The sequence below is a fragment of the Kwoniella botswanensis genome, chromosome 1 (assembly GCF_036426115.1).
Source record: "Kwoniella botswanensis chromosome 1, complete sequence".
Lineage (NCBI taxonomy): Eukaryota > Fungi > Basidiomycota > Tremellomycetes > Tremellales > Cryptococcaceae > Kwoniella > Kwoniella botswanensis.
Genome location: NC_088599.1, coordinates 12,564,914 through 12,582,528, shown reverse-complemented (window position 1 = coordinate 12,582,528; position 17,615 = coordinate 12,564,914). Strand labels below are relative to the sequence as shown.

Genomic DNA, 17,615 nt, shown 5'->3' with positions numbered 1-17,615 from the left:
TTGATTTTGGATTAGTCCGAACATGAAAATAACGTCAAGCGGGTCAGACGGGTACTCGGACCTTGAAATGACGTACTACCCAGTCAAAAGTGGCTGTATCTCTTACTCGTTGAACATGAGACATGAACATATCATAGATTACTCTATACACAAATCGAACATACATATAGAATCATCTAATTCACAACCAGTAGACCGAAAAATTGAATAAGAAGAAATAAGTAAGACTGTTTTGGGTCATTACTATCAAAAATGTCGTTATCTCTTTGTCATTTCGCATATCTTCGTCCCTCAAAACTACAGCTTAAACAAGAAACCCAACTATATCCCATCAGATTATCAGCTTAATTCCTTGTCAACGGAAAGGGGAGAGAAGATGAGAAAACTCAGGACTTACATCCTCAACAGTCAATTTACCCAATGCTGCATCAGGATCTTTATTAAGCGCAGCTTCAGTCATAGCCAGTTTCTTATGTTGTAGCTGTACGATCTGATCTTCGATACTATCTTCGATCACCAATTTGACCACTTTGACAGGTCTCTTCTGACCTAATCTGTGGATACGATCCATCGCTTGATATTCCACTGAAGGGTTCCACTATCGATTACAATATAATATGTCAGCGCAACATCCCAAACTTTCGACATTAAGGGGTATCTCGTCATGAACCTACCCAACTGTCCATCATGAATACCATGCTTGCTTCTGTCAGATTCAAAGCCACACCTCCAGCTTTTAAGGAGATCAAGAACACAGTAACATGGGTATTGTTCACTACGATGCAAATCATTAGCTGGTCTCCTGATGGCACTAACAATGACCATAGGAGTGTAGACTCACTGAAATGCTGGATGGTCGCATCTCGTTGCTGGGGCGTCATACCACCTTCCAATCGACAGATCTGCGATATATGAGTTAGTTTTGAAGGATGCTAATCAACTCCCGACTCACATTGAACCCAGCTCGTTGTAATCTGAAAGCTATCAAATCAAGGAAAGAGACGAATTGAGAGCTGTGCCCACTCACATCGTCAGCTTGAGGCGATTGCGAACAGATCAGGAGCTGACCACTCACAAAACAAGCGATTTGATTGTACAATCCTTGTTCCTCAATCTCTCTAATTCTTCGACTAACGCCTCAAGCTTGGATGACGATCGCCAGTTCTATCAACGAACAAATCAGCTTCCCACCATTTTTGCGCCAAACCAGAACCGGGCAGAGTTTCACTTACTTGTAAATCCAACCTACTCAATATACCTTGTCGAGCTTTCTTATTATTATCTTCCAGGTCCAGCGCTTCAGCTTCGAGATCGATCGAAATCTCGATATGACAAACGGGACATTCCGGCTGTCGAGATTGCAATGGATGAATTGCTGATTCATGTGCCCAAATTTTGCAACTCACCTTGTGCCCTCTGGCTTGTTTGACTTCGAGATACTGTCTTATGCATTCTCTGTCGAATACATGATGACACTGGGACATGATCGCATCTTCTGCCTGCAGGTCACAGACAAGGATCTGTCAGCTACATTAGTTGACTGACGCGCAAACCAGCTCACCGTATCATTACACAGTCTGCAGACAGTCCCTTCTGGAGCGTCTTTGACGAGTGCACCAGTTCTACCTCTAAGGACCAAATCAGGATGACAAGCCATTTGTCGCACTACCCAAAAGATCAGCCTGACAATACGGTGTTATGGCGGGTTACAATCGACCCACTCCTTGTGATAAGAGAGAAAATATTCGAATAATCTAATCACCGATTGTTGGTTAGCCATGTAAACTATACCAGTAGATTCTGCCAGCTTACTATTCAAAACGGTACCTTCACCGACATAAGTTGAGAACTGTCTTTTGGCATTGGTGAACAAAGACATATACAGTTCTTTCTCGGCTGGACTGAAATAATCTCTTCTGACGACGATCGTTCGAGGAGGTAATCCCAGATCATCTGCTCTTTCAAGTTTAGTTCTTCTAAGCATCATCCTGTCCAATAAGATCTTGAGTTTCTTGAATGCCGTATGACCTGGTCCACCTTCTTCTATACCGTATCGAGCGATAGGTGTGAGAATCTCAGTGTTCTGACAGTAGCGGTTAGTCAGCTAAGGACGCGGACAATTTACGATAAGCTGATGCTACTCACCCAGAAACAAACGTGATCCATAGGTTTATGACCGCACGAATCGCATGTCCGTTTGTCCTTGAATTGCCAATGTAAAGATTTACAGTCACATTTCTTACAAAAGTAGTGACTGGGCAAGAGAAATCAGTCAGCCAGTTACAATGCTTTTGGACTTATGGTTAGCTTACCTGAAAGGATCGGCTCCTAAAAATCGAACCAAAGAGTACAATTCTCCCACTCTATTCTGTAGAGGTGTACCAGAGAGACACCATTTGTAGGTAGCATGCAGTGCGAAAGCGGCTTTGGCGGCATTCGTACTTCGCTCTTTGATATTATGAGCTTCGTCAAGAATGACTCTGATTAATCGAAGATGAAATGATGAGCTACCGCCTTACGATGTGGAGAAAGGATAAGATAGCTCACCTGTACCACTCAAATTCATGCATTGGTGATTTCTCTTTGATGAAGTTATTGCCTCTTTTAAACCCTCTTTGTTGTCTTCTGAATGCAGCCTCCAGTGTACCATAAGACGAAAGGACCTATTATCACAGACATGAGCTGTGGGCTTTGCGATTGGGGGGTAGGGACAACCCACCACATCGTACTTCTTCAATTCATTCGCTTTCATCCTCTGCTGGCCATGCCAAAGACAAACCGTGAATCCTTCCGCATGAGTTTCGATCTCATGTTTCCACTGCATCAACGCTACTACCGGTGCCACTACCAACGAGGGTTTTCTTCGGGGTTCAGAAAGAAGTAAAGCGATAGTTTGGATTCTACCAAGCAATGTAGATGAGCGATGACCTTCATTTCACAGTAGTAACAGGAAACTCACGTTTTACCCATACCCATCTCATCGGCTAACATCCCACCTTTCCACGGTCCTTCTTCCTGCTTCTTCATCCAGTACAAACTTTCTTTCTGGAACGGTAACAGGGTTAGTTTCAATGACGGATGGGCTTCCATTGTTACCGGTTTAACAGGTTCGACGTTGGCTTGAAGATCTCCCCATACATCCTCAAGTTCAGGATGGCTCTACAACCCATAATAATTCTTAGAATCAGCAATGAACCTCAACAAAGGGGGCTTGAGCCGACGAGAACGCTTGGACATACCATACTGAGAGCCACCAGATTCTTCTCACCATTCGTCAATTTCCTACCCAATTTTTGACTCAACTCCTTCTCCTTCTTCTTCCTAGGCGCAGCAGCTTCTTCATATCGTTTTCGTTCCAATCTCGCTTTCTCCCTCATCTTTCTGAGATTCATCATCTTCATTTCATCAGGATCTAATCCTTCACCTTCGGATCCCAGCTCATCAGCCAATTCTTCGATCCATTTCCCATCAGCTAATGATCGTCCTTTCCCTGCGAATCTACCATTTTCACCGGATTTACGAGGTTTCTTACGAGGTTTGACATCTAATGAATCGTCCGATGAAAAGTCTAGATCAGAAACATCGTCTTCAGAGTCGGTGATTTGAGCTTCGTCGGCTGATATATCGGATAAGACAGTTGATAATCCAGAGTCATCATCTGATAAGGGTGTCATGTCGGTCGCAGCTTCTGAACGAGGTGTCATATCTCCACCTCGGGTTGAAGGGGTGTTGGTACCGTTGGTACCTTTGAACCGTTCTATAGTATGATATCAGCTATCGTCCTTCTTGCACGTCGAGGGAGTGTTAACCTGAGACTTACTTTCCGCAGCTTTAGCTACAGCGGCTCTTAAAGCAGCTTGGTTCCCCTTTGTCTTTCTTGTACTTTTCGTAGGCGTACTTGTCCCACTGTTAGAAGCGTTGGATCTAGTTTTGGATTTTTGGGCAGAAGCTTTGATAGCTTGTTTGAGTTGTTTCTCCTCTTCATCACTATCCATGGCGTACCCAGCATCTTCTTCAAACTCAGTTTCTTCGTCGGTCAAAGGTGGAGTCAACTCTTTCTTGGCTTTACCTTTACTCGCTCTGGGCAATCTACCCCGAGTAGTTTTCGGAGCATCGAACTCGAGATCTGAGGTTTGAGCTTTGGATACGGAGGAGAATTTACCAATGTTGAATGGTGCTTGTTCGGCTGGATCAACTCTGGCTTTACCCTTTCGTGAGCGTGATGTGGAGGGTTTGGATTCTTCTTGCTCTGGTTCGTCTTTCATCTGGTGAGGGATGTCTCATCAGCTCGACCTTGCCGTCTAAGGATCAAGAGGAATACATACTTCAACATCTTCGTTCTCTACTTTGACTAGCCCATTACCATTGGCCTGACCTCCTCTGCTATTGGTAGGCGATTCGAGCGTCATATTATCCGCACTGTCAGTTTTGTCCAAACCCAGCTTGGATCTTCTGCTAGGAAGAGTGACAGATTCCAGTTTGTATCGTTTTGACGAAGATGGTTCGGTGGTAGAGGTGAAAGGTGATTCGGGCGATTCTACGCGTCATCCATGTTCAGCTCGAACACTTATCACAGCGAGCGCTTCAAGAAGATTAAGCAGAAACATAAACTCACCTTCTTTGACTCCGTATTCTACGATTCCTTCTTCGCTGCCCTCACTGATCTCAGATCCCAAAGCGATAGCGATGGAATCTTCGTCCTCTAAACTAGTCGGAGTTTCCGGTTGGACAGCTGATTTTTTATCTTTTGTTTTGGCGCTGGAAATGATGGAGCTATCTCCATTTGCCACCGATTTATCCGTCTTACCTGGGGTAGAAGAGGTAGTAGAGTGAGCAGGAGTAGGTAAGGAGTGACGAGTCGATCTACGCGGTGGCATATTGTGTTTGATCGGCTTCGGGATGGATATAGAAGGCTAAGAGAGAGGAGAAGAGAAAAAGAAAAAAAGAGTAGTATAAAATAATGTACGGTGGTAGAAGTAAGGATAACGAGATTAGCATGGATGAGTGGAGTGGAGGTTGAGTAGATTAAAAAGTTTAAAAAGTCGCGTTTATCTTATGATGATCGCCGATCCAGTCAACCATGCCTCAACCGCCACACTATGCTCCATACGAGCCTCGTATCAACGGAAAAAAGGGGGGAATTGTGGCATGGACTATTTTATGACTAGTGGGCACAGGAGACTATCTGCCAGCGAAAGGATATCACCGAACAGGACCAGGGTTGTGAGATAATGAGCGTCCGAAGCAGAGAGACTGAGGGATCATTAAGTGGGGTGCAACAAAATATAATGTATCTGCACGAGCTATAGGTTGACGGGACACATCTATATATATATGATTGCATGTCAATGAATTTACACCTGATGCTCCTCAGCCTCTGGAACAAGTCCCTTCCCATGCTTTGTCACATACTCTGCTAGGTCCTCAACGCTTATGATTTTCAATCCCCATTCTCTTGCGAATCTCCAACAGTCATCTCTCCTAGCCATCGATCCGTCTTCTTTCGTGGGGTGGACAAGTTCACACAAGAGACCGGCAGGAGGGAGGTTGGATAGGTAACATAAATCTGTGTGAAAGAGGAAGCTGGTCAGCGTGATATACGGATATGGGATAGTAGGAAGAAACTAAGGGAAAGGAAGGATAGTGCTAAGATAAAGTGGATTATCAAGTATTTTCATTATCATAAGATCACATCATGTATCTTAAGCACAAAAATTCAATGTGATAATATATATCCGTGAGGCATATACCATCCGAAGTTATTCTGCTATCGATGATATAGCCAAGGCAAGACAAAGAAAAGCAGGAACCCTTAAGAGATCAAACATCTCACTCACCAACAGCACATTCTGTGTGTCCTCTCCTCTTCCTCGTACCTCCCGGAGCATACCTCAGCGTAACCATATGACCAGGTCTAGTCAGATCGTTTCCCTGACTATCCGGCGAAGCTAACAATCGGGCTGTATACGCACGATCGTGTGCTGATATACCAGTCGACACGGGATGTTTGGACGAGTTGGCATCGACAGTCAAATGATAGGCTGTTCCCTTTGGGTCTTCTGATTTACCGGATGTTGGAAGGAGAGGTGGGAGCGAAAGGGCTGAGAGACGAGAAGGTGGAAGGGAAAGACAGATGAACCCGCTATTCCAATCAAGCCAATACACGAATTAGCTCTATAACAATACGACTCATACACTACTTCCTCTTCATCGACGGACTTGGATCTCCGAATTTTATTTCGATGGATCGGGAAAGGGGATATAGGATGTTGATAGCAAGACCCACCTAGTCCACTTGATCATCCAAGCCATACCTTCTGTCGTAATCTTGCTAGCCGCACATACAAGATCACCTTCGTTCTCCCTCGACTCATCATCCATCACTACCACGAACCCGCCCTGAGATATAGCCTCTATCGCATCAGGTATCGAATCGAACTTGAAGGGTGTAGGTGGTGTGGTAGGAGGGGATGATACAGCTGTTGGACGGGACATCTCGAAGGTGGAGGTGAAGAGGGATATATGCCTTGCTGGAAGAGAGACCGATAATGGGATGTTTGTTTTCGATCAGTAGGTACAGGATAGTCTTCCTGGGGATGAAACAGCTGACTATTTACAATCTCTCTGTGGTATATGTATATTACTATGTCAAGATGGTTGTGATCTTTGTCAGTGATATCCTACGAATTCAACTTTTTTTCCGAAATGTTGATAATCAAATTGCGTGAGTCGCTTGTTATGCTTTTCAACTTCCGACGGATAAGTCCGCCTATCCCCTTGCAACGGATCTCACACTGTGCAAGTAACAGCTCATGCTTTACAAGCTGGACGAGGATAGTATTTATGATCCGTATCACCGTGAACGGCTCAATGACCAGCAGGCTGACATGTGTGGATTGGTATCTGCCCACTGGATGATGCAATTAATCAAGAGGAAAATATGATCTGATGTACTTCAAGCTGATGAGCGGACATATAACCCCATGCCCTTCGGCTATAGGCCAGTCTGATGCGGGTGGTGGCAAAAGTGATGGTGATGGTCAGTCAGTGCCTTGCCGAACTCGTGTCGTAATCTATTTCTGTTTCTCCTCGGCCATCTACATCTACCATCATAATCACTGGAAACGGCCGATCCAAGATCATCGATGACGATGAAATGCATGTTTATGACAGAATACAGAATATCATATATAACACAACTTACATATTGCTGTCATCCTTTCATCCTTTGTAAAATACCTCAACCACGGCCATACAGATCGGATTCCGAGTGATACTTCCTCATCAATCATCAACCAAAGTATATATACGTTCCAACCTCATTCGATTCATTCCATTTGAATCGCCATCTCCAACTTAGAATCATATCATCCCTTCCAATCTCCCTGAGACCTTCCGGTCCTCTTCGACGTCTAATCAGAATCAAAACCAAAATGACAACAACACCTCAACCGATCCACGCATCTCCCTCTACCTCCATTTCGGAAAGGCCACTATCAGCTCCTCCCCTTCCCCGAGCGAGGGATATCCCAACGGATTTCAAATCTTCCTTATCGGCTTGGTGGTCCACCTCTTCATACAAGGAAGCTCGTCTAGCTGAAGAAAGGTTACTTAGGCGTATGGCCGCTTTCGAACCTTCATCTGCACCCGCTCAACAAATATCGAAAGGATGGTTTGGATCTAGCTCTTCGAATAAACAAACCATAAACAACGATTTACCAGAGACTGAAATTGGACAAATCAAAGAACCTTTACCCATATCTTCCACTGGCTTAGTAGCGACTCTCCGAAATGTGTTCATACCTACTCCAAATCCTACTTTGGCACCTCAACATCCCGCTGACCCAAGAGACATCACACCGGGAAGTGCAACGTCTTCTTCAACGGATTTATCCGGTGCAAGTGCAAGTACGAAAGAGAAGAAGAAGCATCACCACAAATGTAAGAAGGGAGAAGAAGGGAAGATGGTTGATTTCATAAATACTCTGGAAATCACAAAACCTCAAGATAAAGATAGTAAAGAGGCGGTAGTGGTTTTACACGGTTATGCAGCTGCTTTAGGGTGAGTCAACTGTCTTCCAACCTAATGAAATCGAGTGGATGGTGTTGGAATTCAAACATCGATTGCTGGAATCTGATTTCGATGGTAGATTGAGGGTTATATGCTGACTCTGGCTCATATCGTTTAATTAGCTTCTTCTTCCGTAATTGGGAATCCATCTCTCTCTCCTCATCATCAACAGGTCGACGCACATTCTTCCTAGATTGGCTAGGTATGGGCCTCTCTTCCAGACCTTCCCCCTCATTACTGAACTCACCATCCAACACACCAATTCCATCACGTGTATCAAGGGCAGAGCATTTCTTCGTCTCTTCTCTCGAATCATGGCGGGAATCAGTAGGAGTAGAAAAGATGATTTTGGTCGGTCATTCCCTAGGTGGTTATCTCGCATCAGCATATTCAGTTAGATATCCAGAGAGAGTAAAGGGTTTGATCCTTTTGTCACCGGCTGGTATACCCCATGGACCTGAATATGTCAAATATCCCCTAACCTCCGAACTTACCTCGAGAGATAATGTACAAACGCAGACGAGAAGTCCACCTGAAACTCCTCAGGAACTGGACGACGCGACTGATGCGGCTGAGGCGGAGTTGAACAGTGGTCCACAGGGAGAAGCCAAGGAATGGGCGAAAAGGAGAGAAGAAAGTTTCGTGAGGAGGAATATGATGAAATGTGAGTCAATGAGATTCTTATATACAATGCTGGTCATTTTTCTTATTGACCTTGAATTGTTGGAGTAGTCTTCACATGGGGATGGGAACGCGGTATGTCCCCATTCAGTATTCTACGAAGTGTTGGTCCCTTCGGCCCATTATGGGTCGGTAAATATTCGAGTCGACGATTTGCCGCTCAGTCAGAAGAAGACGTGAGGGATCTTCATTCTTATATATATGGTACGAGTATCATGAAAGGTAGCGGAGAATATTGTATCTGTGAGTAATCACTCGATCAGAGACAAGAAGTGATATTCAGGCAATGAACATTTCACTGACGGTTGACTTTCTAGCTCATATCCTTGCTCCCGGTGCTTATGCGAGAATACCTATCGTCGATCGAATAAATAGATTGAAAGTACCTGTCACATTCATGTACGGTGATAACGATTGTGAGTGGATCCTGCGCACAGACGATGCACCGGTTGGACTCGAGCTGATTCTGTTACTGACTTATAGGGATGGACGTCAAAGGTGGTGAAGATTCAGTGAAATTACTGGAAGAAGCGGGCAACAATCTATCATCATGTCATGTTATTCCTAAAGCAGGACATCATTTGTATTTGGATAATCCTGATTATACCAATAAATTGATCGATAAAACTATTAAAGCGATTCCCAAGGAACTGTCATAGAGTGTATTGTCGACCAGAAATGGAATGGACTGGAAAGGTCGTTAGATCATAGATGCTTTTGTATTGACTGAGACACATATACCCTATAATACCCTATAGAAGATAGCGGATTTCATCATGTCATTGATTCATTATCATGATATAATATATACAGATTGGAAGGGGATTTAGTTTCGTACTCTCGTGATTGATGTGTAAATGTATAATAACCAGTATAGATGATATTGTGTATGCAAGGTATAACAACAATGATATGATAACAGCGAGAAGATGGAAAGAGGTGGACGGGAGTTATGGAAGGGAGTCTTAGTATAATCATTTCGCTAATAATACCTGTAGAAGTATTCATACACAATCAGCAAGTGAGGTATATCGTATCGATTCAAGTGAAGAAGAAGAAGAGGAAGATGATGATGATGATGGTAATGATGACTTACTCAATTTCGAGCTGTTATAATCATAAAACGAGCGATTCAAGATCAATTCCACGAGTCCAGTTCAGTAGGAAGCCCGATTTGTGCGATGGAGGAAGGGGAAACATACGAATTGTAAAGCAACATATCGTGGGGAAAGCACGTTCAACCCCTGCGGATTGAACAGCCTTTTGTTCGATTCTTCAATAAATCGTTCAGCTCTTTGCAGTTCCTATTACGAAGACGAAGTCATAAAAGATTAGTTGACATGCTGAATTGATCATATAATCTGTCCTATCATCTAAGGTTGGATTTTCTCACCTTTTCAAAATGACTGTCCCTCCATATCAAACTCGTCCAGAGTGTTCCCACAGCAATGAGATTATCCCATATGGTCGCTCTGACAGAATACGCCGAATACAGGATCTCATTGAGGGTAGTGATAAACTCAGATATTTGATGCGGCTGGATCTGGAAGTAAGCCGTCAAGATCATAACATAATTCAAAACATTCAGCTCATATACTGTGTTCAATTGGTTCGAGATGTTGTACATGCTTGTAAGAGGTGAATGGCGACTTACCCTACCTTCCAATTCCATCGGATAGACTGTATCGAACCTGGTACACTCATAGCTAGTTAGCGTTATCCCCGTGATGTATGTAATGCTCGGAAGGGTCTGTGTGTATTAGAGGTCATGCTACAACAACTCACTGACACACCTCCCCACCACTCCAATCCCTTTCTATTCTTACGATCTCTTTCGGTAGATGTTTGCCTATCGTCCCTGTTATGGGTTGATGGAAATATGAGTGGGGAGGGAGAGCCTGAAGGGCATAGTACGATCTCGGTTTGCTATGATTTTTGACATAAAGGTGTTGATGATGATGAACATATAAGCATATAAGGTATTGTTGAAGTGGTTGTAGATAAACCATAAATGGATATTATCATTCGTAGTGGTAGTAATGTAATTCGATCATCATATCAGCTTCCAAGACGCTCATTAGTCGTGGATGTTCATACATACCCATTCCCACCTCTCCAACCTTTCAAATCCCTCTCAACCTTCTCTTCCCATTCCTTCAGTTTCGACCTCTCAAACTGTTCTTCCCAATCTTGATATTTCCCTTTCGACATATCCCCATTATCTCTATCCCCAGGTTGTCGAATCACGCTGAAACTACCACTGTTACTGTTTATTACTTCGTTTAGATTCTGTCTAACCAATGGAGTGGTCTCTGTATGTGATCGTGGAGTGTAAGGTGTTTGTGTTCGTGTTTGCGGGGAAGTGGTGGATAGGGGATGAGGAGGGGTGAAGGGGATCGCACTTGCACTTGCACTTGCGCTGGCAGTTGAACCCGAAGCCATTATTTGTACTTTTGACTTGACTTTGGTGAGTGGGTAAACCGACTTGAGTCTTGGATCGTACTGCTGATGCTCTAGGTGGTGTATGCTGATATTGTCATTGTAGCTGTTGGTATCATATTTACGACAAAGGTATATACGAGTGAGGTATGTTAAGTGAAGGTAAGTCTGAATGACGCTTGAGCCTCCAATTCAATCCTATTCGATGTTCACTTGTTGACCGTCGGAAGTCACACAACCGACGATCACTCGTTTCCCGGTGGCAACTCATCTCACCCTCAACTCTCTGCTCAGAACACCTCTGTTGATGCATGCATGCATGCAACGCGAGGTTAAATATATATAAGTGCATTGTAATATTTGTAGCTATTTCTAAATTGGTATAAACACAATCCGAGTATGTTGTGTAACATCCGTCCGAATAAATTCATAATTATAGCAACCTTTCAATCTCCTCCTTCAATTTCTCAGGTTTAGTGGATGAACCATACCTTCCTACTACTTTACCTTGCTTATCAACGAGGAATTTGGTAAAGTTCCTATAGATTCGAATGAACATGAGCGCATGTCCACATGACGATTATGGCACTAGGAGGATAAACATACCACTTGATAGCAGTTGTTCCTGCTATACCACCTACACCTTCACCTTTCTGGGATTTCAACCATGCAAACACTTCGTTCATGTTTTTACCGTTTACTTCGGATTTCTTCATCAGAGGGAAGGTAACACCGTGGTTAAGCTGTACAAGCAGGGGCAGAAGCAGATCAGTACATGTGTATATCAGGAGGGAGAAGAAAATGAGGCGAGGCCAGTTAAAGTCGGGGATTAAGCTCACAGTACAGAATGAAGAGATATCATCATCGGTACCAGGTTCTTGGCCCCCAAATTCGTTGGAAGGGAAACCCAGTACTTCTAAGCCTTTATCATGGTATGATTTATACAGTTCCTCCAGGCCGTCGTACTATTCAAATACAATTTGTGAGTCAGTCATAACTGATCATTGGTCGATCGTAAATTAGAAAGAGGGATAAGATGCTCACTTGATATGTGAATCCACTGAATTCATTCACCAATCGATCATCAGACCCTTATCTTTCCCAAATACTTTGATGAACAAACGACGGATGACTCACCATTTGGATGCTGTGTTCACTATCAATACAACCTTTCCTTTCAAAGTTGCCTACACAGTCAGATCACCTCGTCAGTACCTTACCGAAAAGTAGAGTCGATCGACAATATACTCACAAAGTCCAGTTCACCTTTACTTCCAGGTAAAGTAGCTTTCAGGTCGTAGAAACTCTTCTTGGCAACCTCAGAAGGGATCGATTCGTAACCTAATTTGGCGAGGAGACTCATATTGTTGTGCTTAACTTGATAGATGTATTGGTAAGTTGGTCGAGTGAGATTGGATATTCGGTGATTTATGTAAACTACAAAACAAGACAAAGGAAAGATAAACACATTCAGCTTGACTGACTATATATATGTTTTATAAGGTGTTATCAATATAAGACGATTGTATCATCTCATTCACCGTTCCGTCCGGTCCACTGTGCACCGAATGGCCCACGGGCATTGTAGGTGGTTAGACACCGAATAAATAGTTCGAGAATAACTGAGTTCTTGCATCTTCATATGCATAATGCGATGGTGTAAATAATGATCATTCGCCGTAAGTGCCTTAAGCCTGAAAAGGTGAATGGTACGAGCTCATAGACAGTCGATTTCATAACGATTTGAACCGAACCACTAGAAAAAAGTTCGGGGAATGCAAGAAGGAAGATCCGGGATTTGCGGAAAAACTCGAATCGAAAGTGAAAGTGATGACATAAGACTATAATCACAATCATGGCGGCCGGTTTCAAGTCTTATCTCAATTTGACTGTTAGTCAGTCCACACCAGGATTGCTGATGACATCTATCATACATAAAGCAAGCATCTATCAACGGTACAAAGAATCAAGGTGATCAAAGATACGGCTGTATACCATACCCGATGAAAAGTGATGGATCTAAGGCCTATCTCATACCCTGCAAAAATGATCTTTGGACCTAATCCACGACATCACACCTAATCGAAAGTGATCTTGGTAGCAGCAGGCGCATCACTAGTATCCTTATAGAAAGCACCATATGATCCGTGCTCTATTGATCCAGCAAATCAATCAATTGTCAGCAATGAATTACTTGTATTGCACTGTGAGTAAAGACTTGACGCCTCACCCTTTTTCTTGATAGTAGTCGGGAATCTATCCATCTCCTTTGGAACATCCGCTCCAGCATCTCTCAAAACTCTCATGAATTCACCTGCTAAGGATTTCTCATGGTTCTCCCCAGTGAAGAAAGTTACGGCTTTACCTGTCTTGCCTGCTCGACCAGTTCGACCGCATCGGTGGACAAAGTCCTCTGCCAATTCAGTGTGTATCAGCTATGGTCAACGATATGGGGACAAACCATTGTACAAGGATGGTCTGAATAGGGGAGCTTTGGTATTCAGGTTGAGTTGAAGTGAAAAGTCGGACAGACAGACGACCAACTCACCAGTAGTCAAAGGGAACGTCACATTGATGACCAATCCCACATCAGGAATATCCAACCCTCTCGCAGCTACATCCGTAGCAACAAGTACATTCTGTTTACCAGTCTTGAACAAATCCAAAGCTTTGAATCGAGCGTCCTGAGTCATATCACCGTGTAACGCGCCGACGTTGTAGTTTGCTTTTCGTATGGTGTATTCAAGACGTTGAGCTTCTTTCTTGTATAAGGCGAATACTAATATACGTGTTGGGGATGTGGGAGTATTGGGGTGAGCTTTCAAGTGGTTTCGCAGGTGGTACAGTAATCGTCCGCTAGATGATTTACTTGTATTAAATTGGTTCATTTCAAAGGGATGACAGCAGACGTAAGGGAAGTGGCAGACTCACTCTTTGTCCCTTGAGTTGTCCAAGACTTCTACGACTTGCTCGATCCTCTTGTTAGCTGAAAGCTCGTCTGATCCGACGGTTATTCGAATAGGGTCGTTGAGGAAGGAAGAAGCGAGTCTTCGGACTGATTCAGGCCAGGTGGCGGAGACTGTGTACGAGAAGATGACAGGTTAGCATGTTGTTACGATTACATGGACTGGATGGAGCAGAAAAGGTGTACTATGTCGCGATGCCATAGTTAACATGCCCGGTCCAATGGATTGATGGGCAAGATGATAGTTAGTGGTGTTTACTCACACATGACAGTTTGTCTACCTTTGGTATGATCAGGCGTATGAGCTATAATTCTCCTGATATCATTCTCGAAACCTTGGTCTAACATTCTATCCGCTTCGTCTAACACAAGGTATGATACGCTGCATCATAGTCAGAGGGTCAGCGACGGTCGTATGCGGTATAATAAGATAGCTTAACAGAGGATGAGTGGGACAATATGAAATATAGAGGTCCTGTTTATGAATCATACCTTCCATTTTCGTTCTAGTATATGTTTTGATATATTGTTCATATGTCACAAGGAACCGAAAAGAGAAACAACCTTTGAAACTGTTCACTCACCTACTCAAATCCAAATCACCCGCATCAGCCAAATCCAAAGTTCTTCCAGGCGTCCCCACGACAATCCTTGTCTCTCCCTTTTTCAACTCATTTATCTGCTCGTATTTACCTACACCACCAAACAAGCATACCGAATTGATTCCTACGGATTTACCAAAAGCCGATATCGTATCGTGCGATTGTTGCGCGAGTTCTCGAGTAGGTGCCAAGACAAGCATCGCAATTTGACCTTTGCCCTTCTTGCCCACGGGTGGGAGGGATGAAACGTGGTTGAGACCCGGTACACCGAATGATAGAGTTTTACCGGATCCTGTTTCTGCTATACCCACTACGTCCCTCTTGGCCAGTAGTGCTGGCCAACTGCATGCTTGAATTGGGGTAGGTTTAGAGAATGATTTGAGGAATGGTTGAAGTGCGGGATCAATAGGTAGCGAAGGTATAGATAAGATTGGAGGATAGACTGAAGGGGTTAGAGTGATGTTTTGTGAGGTGAGATAGGTGTTGTGTTCGGCGGTGAATTCAGTTGAAATACTTGGCACAGAAGATGATGGACCGGTAGTGCTGGTGGTAGTGGCGGCCTGAGCTTTAGCGAGCTTCTTTTGCTGTTTCTTACTCAACACCGGAGTAGGTTCCTCTGCAGAGGGGACGGAAGATTCAGCGGGAGTAGCTGATTCTTCAGTCTCTTCGGTCTTCGACTTCTTCGTCTTCTTCTTTGGTGGTTCATCTGCGCCGCCTACAGTCTCGGAAGGTTGAGCATCCCCATCGGCTCCAATAGGTTTACTCTTCTTCTTCTTATCCTTCTTCTCTTTCTTCTCTTTTACTGTTTCTTCTACTGCATCTTCACTACTCTTCCTCTTCTTCTCTTTCTCGGCAGGAGTTGATTCACCAGAAGTACCAGCGGCGGTGGCTGCTTTGGCAGCTTTCCTAGCTCGTTTCTCCTCTTTCAATCGTTTCTTCTCTTCCTTGCTTATCGCTGGGGCGCCTTCTTCGATTGACATATTGAATATTTGATGTTCTACTATGGGTCTGTCTGAGGTATTATCCCAATATATGCATGTGGACGATCGCAATCGATAATTTCTGGTTTTGTAAATAAATCTTTCACCGGACGCTCGTAGATCTGAAATTTCAACTTTAAAGGGGTGGTACACATATGTTTTTCTCTTTCCGACGGATCAAAGTCGGTCACGGGTCATACTGTCAGGATGCTCTTGTGCTCTATGTACGAGTATAACCATTAGAGATGCTATTTGATCAAGCGGTAACAATGAAATGGTCATTCATATACAGGTGGGTGTAAAAGAGGAGATGATAGATAATACAATATACGACATAAAAACGCAATCTCCTTCAAACGTCGACTGCAACTCAGGTTTGTCCTCATTCTCTCAATACCAAACAGATCAAAATAATCTAGTGATTAAGTGAATACCTTTACAGAGGTAGATTTGCTATTCACTTTCACTTGAGACGGCGGGCAGTACCACTCTCAGCATCTCTAACCATCGATGTCCATCTTCCCATTAGCGACACCATTAACACCTCCTTCCTCTTCTTGTTCATCGTCTTCTTCCTTCCGTAACAGCTCCCTAGCCTTTTTCATAGCGAAAGCAGCCTCTTTTGAATAATGGTTATTTCTCTTTTTAGCGAATTCCTTATGTTTCGCTTTTTGCTCTTCATCCATCTCATCTTCGCTATCGCTGAATACCTCACCGGAGTTGGCAGCGGTATTAGCGGCTGTCGCTCCCAATGCCTCCGGTCCGGGAATATTGGGTTTTCCACCTGAATGGGAAGAATGGGATGATCTGGAAGAGCCAGATGAACCGGGTCGAATGGGTCTGTCGCGAGTAGGTAAGGAGAACGAAGCTGATCGCGAGGAACTACTGGACACGGATGGTCGTCGAGGTACTTCGTCTTGAGGTTGTTGAGCTTGGGAGTTGAAGAGGGTGTTTTCGGCGGTTGAGTTGGGTGTGCCTGGGAAGCTGATCGGGTTCATACGGGTCAGTTCTTGTACCTCAACTTGATTCATGCGAAATGCATAAACGGGAAAGAAGTCTTACCTTCCCCGTCCTGGATCAAGAGGTGTGTTAGGTGATTTAGGAGCTTGATCATGCTCGAGGTCGAAGTTTGGGATGTCATTGTCTATATCGACGTGACATATGTAAGTAAGGTAAAATTCCAGATGAGTTACGGTCGGGTCATAAGAAGATGGATGACCCACCCAATACTCGATCGTTCTCAGCATCGTATCGTACATAGGGTGTTTTGGGTTCGGTGATTTTCCTATAAAAATAGTAGCATATGTCAGTAACAAATATCATATAGATAACATAGCATCGCTCACATCAACGAATCCTTCTGTATCTCGGTCAATGCGATGTTTGCTTCGTCCCATTGTAGGCTATGATATTTTATTAGATATAATTAGTATATATAGATCATGTATACATAGAAGTATTCCCCACATCCCACCCCGAGCTACCACTTTAGACTTACTGATTATCCACCACCATCCCCTCCTCCCCCATCCCGCTACCCCTTCTGAGGGGATTCTTCAGGATCCCCCTAGAAGGCGGTGGCCTATCCGCACTGGATACCAAAGGTGGTGACTCTAACAAATCATCTGTCGCCGGTGCCGGTGGTCCCTCTGTATGTGGGATATCAATATGATCAGGGTGTGGGTGAGTGGATGCGTAGGTGTGTTTGGGTGGTTCGGGTGGGATCATCGTGTCTGTTCAAGTTGCTGTTTGTTGCTGAAAATACAAGCTGCGAATTCCAAGGATGTAAATGATGTATATGTATATATATGGAACAACCAAAAGAGATATGAGATGTAATTATGTTTAGTGAGAAGTAGACGTTTCCTCGCTCTAAC

General features: G+C 43.8%; 7 protein-coding genes across 7 annotated transcripts; 1 reads left to right on the top strand and 6 right to left on the bottom strand.

Annotated features, from left to right (window-relative positions):
* Window positions 1–297: 297 nt before the first annotated feature.
* L199_004743 (uncharacterized protein) lies at window positions 298–4,877 on the bottom strand (the record flags this gene model as incomplete). Its single annotated transcript, XM_064890467.1, has 20 exons — window positions 298–321; window positions 398–598; window positions 675–775; window positions 842–902; window positions 953–1,013; window positions 1,076–1,164; window positions 1,233–1,349; window positions 1,407–1,499; window positions 1,562–1,665; window positions 1,722–1,754; window positions 1,813–2,083; window positions 2,146–2,254; window positions 2,313–2,480; window positions 2,548–2,663; window positions 2,720–2,900; window positions 2,960–3,159; window positions 3,240–3,757; window positions 3,821–4,265; window positions 4,326–4,537; window positions 4,616–4,877. 20 exons carry the CDS (start codon window positions 4,875–4,877, stop codon window positions 298–300), a joined length of 3,366 nt encoding a protein of 1,121 aa, XP_064746539.1.
* Window positions 4,878–5,354: 477 nt separating this feature from the next.
* On the bottom strand, window positions 5,355–6,495 carry L199_004742 (3,4-dihydroxy-2-butanone-4-phosphate synthase; the record flags this gene model as incomplete). Its single annotated transcript, XM_064890466.1, has 3 exons — window positions 5,355–5,566; window positions 5,838–6,142; window positions 6,287–6,495. The coding sequence occupies 3 exons, from the start codon at window positions 6,493–6,495 to the stop codon at window positions 5,355–5,357; spliced, it is 726 nt and encodes a 241-aa protein (XP_064746538.1).
* Window positions 6,496–7,433: 938 nt separating this feature from the next.
* L199_004741 (uncharacterized protein) lies at window positions 7,434–9,411 on the top strand (the record flags this gene model as incomplete). The annotated part of the gene is made up of 5 exons (XM_064890465.1): window positions 7,434–8,062; window positions 8,194–8,735; window positions 8,804–8,995; window positions 9,070–9,168; window positions 9,236–9,411. 5 exons carry the CDS (start codon window positions 7,434–7,436, stop codon window positions 9,409–9,411), a joined length of 1,638 nt encoding a protein of 545 aa, XP_064746537.1.
* A 315-nt stretch (window positions 9,412–9,726) lies between these two features.
* On the bottom strand, window positions 9,727–11,194 carry L199_004740 (uncharacterized protein; the record flags this gene model as incomplete). The annotated part of the gene is made up of 6 exons (XM_064890464.1): window positions 9,727–9,744; window positions 9,955–10,056; window positions 10,146–10,295; window positions 10,407–10,443; window positions 10,538–10,678; window positions 10,854–11,194. The coding sequence occupies 6 exons, from the start codon at window positions 11,192–11,194 to the stop codon at window positions 9,727–9,729; spliced, it is 789 nt and encodes a 262-aa protein (XP_064746536.1).
* Window positions 11,195–11,624: 430 nt separating this feature from the next.
* L199_004739 (uncharacterized protein) lies at window positions 11,625–12,554 on the bottom strand (the record flags this gene model as incomplete). Its single annotated transcript, XM_064890463.1, has 6 exons — window positions 11,625–11,730; window positions 11,798–11,934; window positions 12,031–12,156; window positions 12,236–12,251; window positions 12,329–12,378; window positions 12,444–12,554. 6 exons carry the CDS (start codon window positions 12,552–12,554, stop codon window positions 11,625–11,627), a joined length of 546 nt encoding a protein of 181 aa, XP_064746535.1.
* Window positions 12,555–13,269: 715 nt separating this feature from the next.
* Window positions 13,270–15,738, bottom strand: L199_004738 (ATP-dependent RNA helicase DBP3; the record flags this gene model as incomplete). The annotated part of the gene is made up of 6 exons (XM_064890462.1): window positions 13,270–13,343; window positions 13,422–13,604; window positions 13,740–14,047; window positions 14,123–14,270; window positions 14,420–14,538; window positions 14,741–15,738. 6 exons carry the CDS (start codon window positions 15,736–15,738, stop codon window positions 13,270–13,272), a joined length of 1,830 nt encoding a protein of 609 aa, XP_064746534.1.
* Window positions 15,739–16,238: 500 nt separating this feature from the next.
* On the bottom strand, window positions 16,239–17,466 carry L199_004737 (uncharacterized protein; the record flags this gene model as incomplete). Its single annotated transcript, XM_064890461.1, has 6 exons — window positions 16,239–16,522; window positions 16,565–16,722; window positions 16,801–16,882; window positions 16,962–17,023; window positions 17,085–17,141; window positions 17,237–17,466. 6 exons carry the CDS (start codon window positions 17,464–17,466, stop codon window positions 16,239–16,241), a joined length of 873 nt encoding a protein of 290 aa, XP_064746533.1.
* Between the last annotated feature and the right edge of the window lie 149 nt (window positions 17,467–17,615).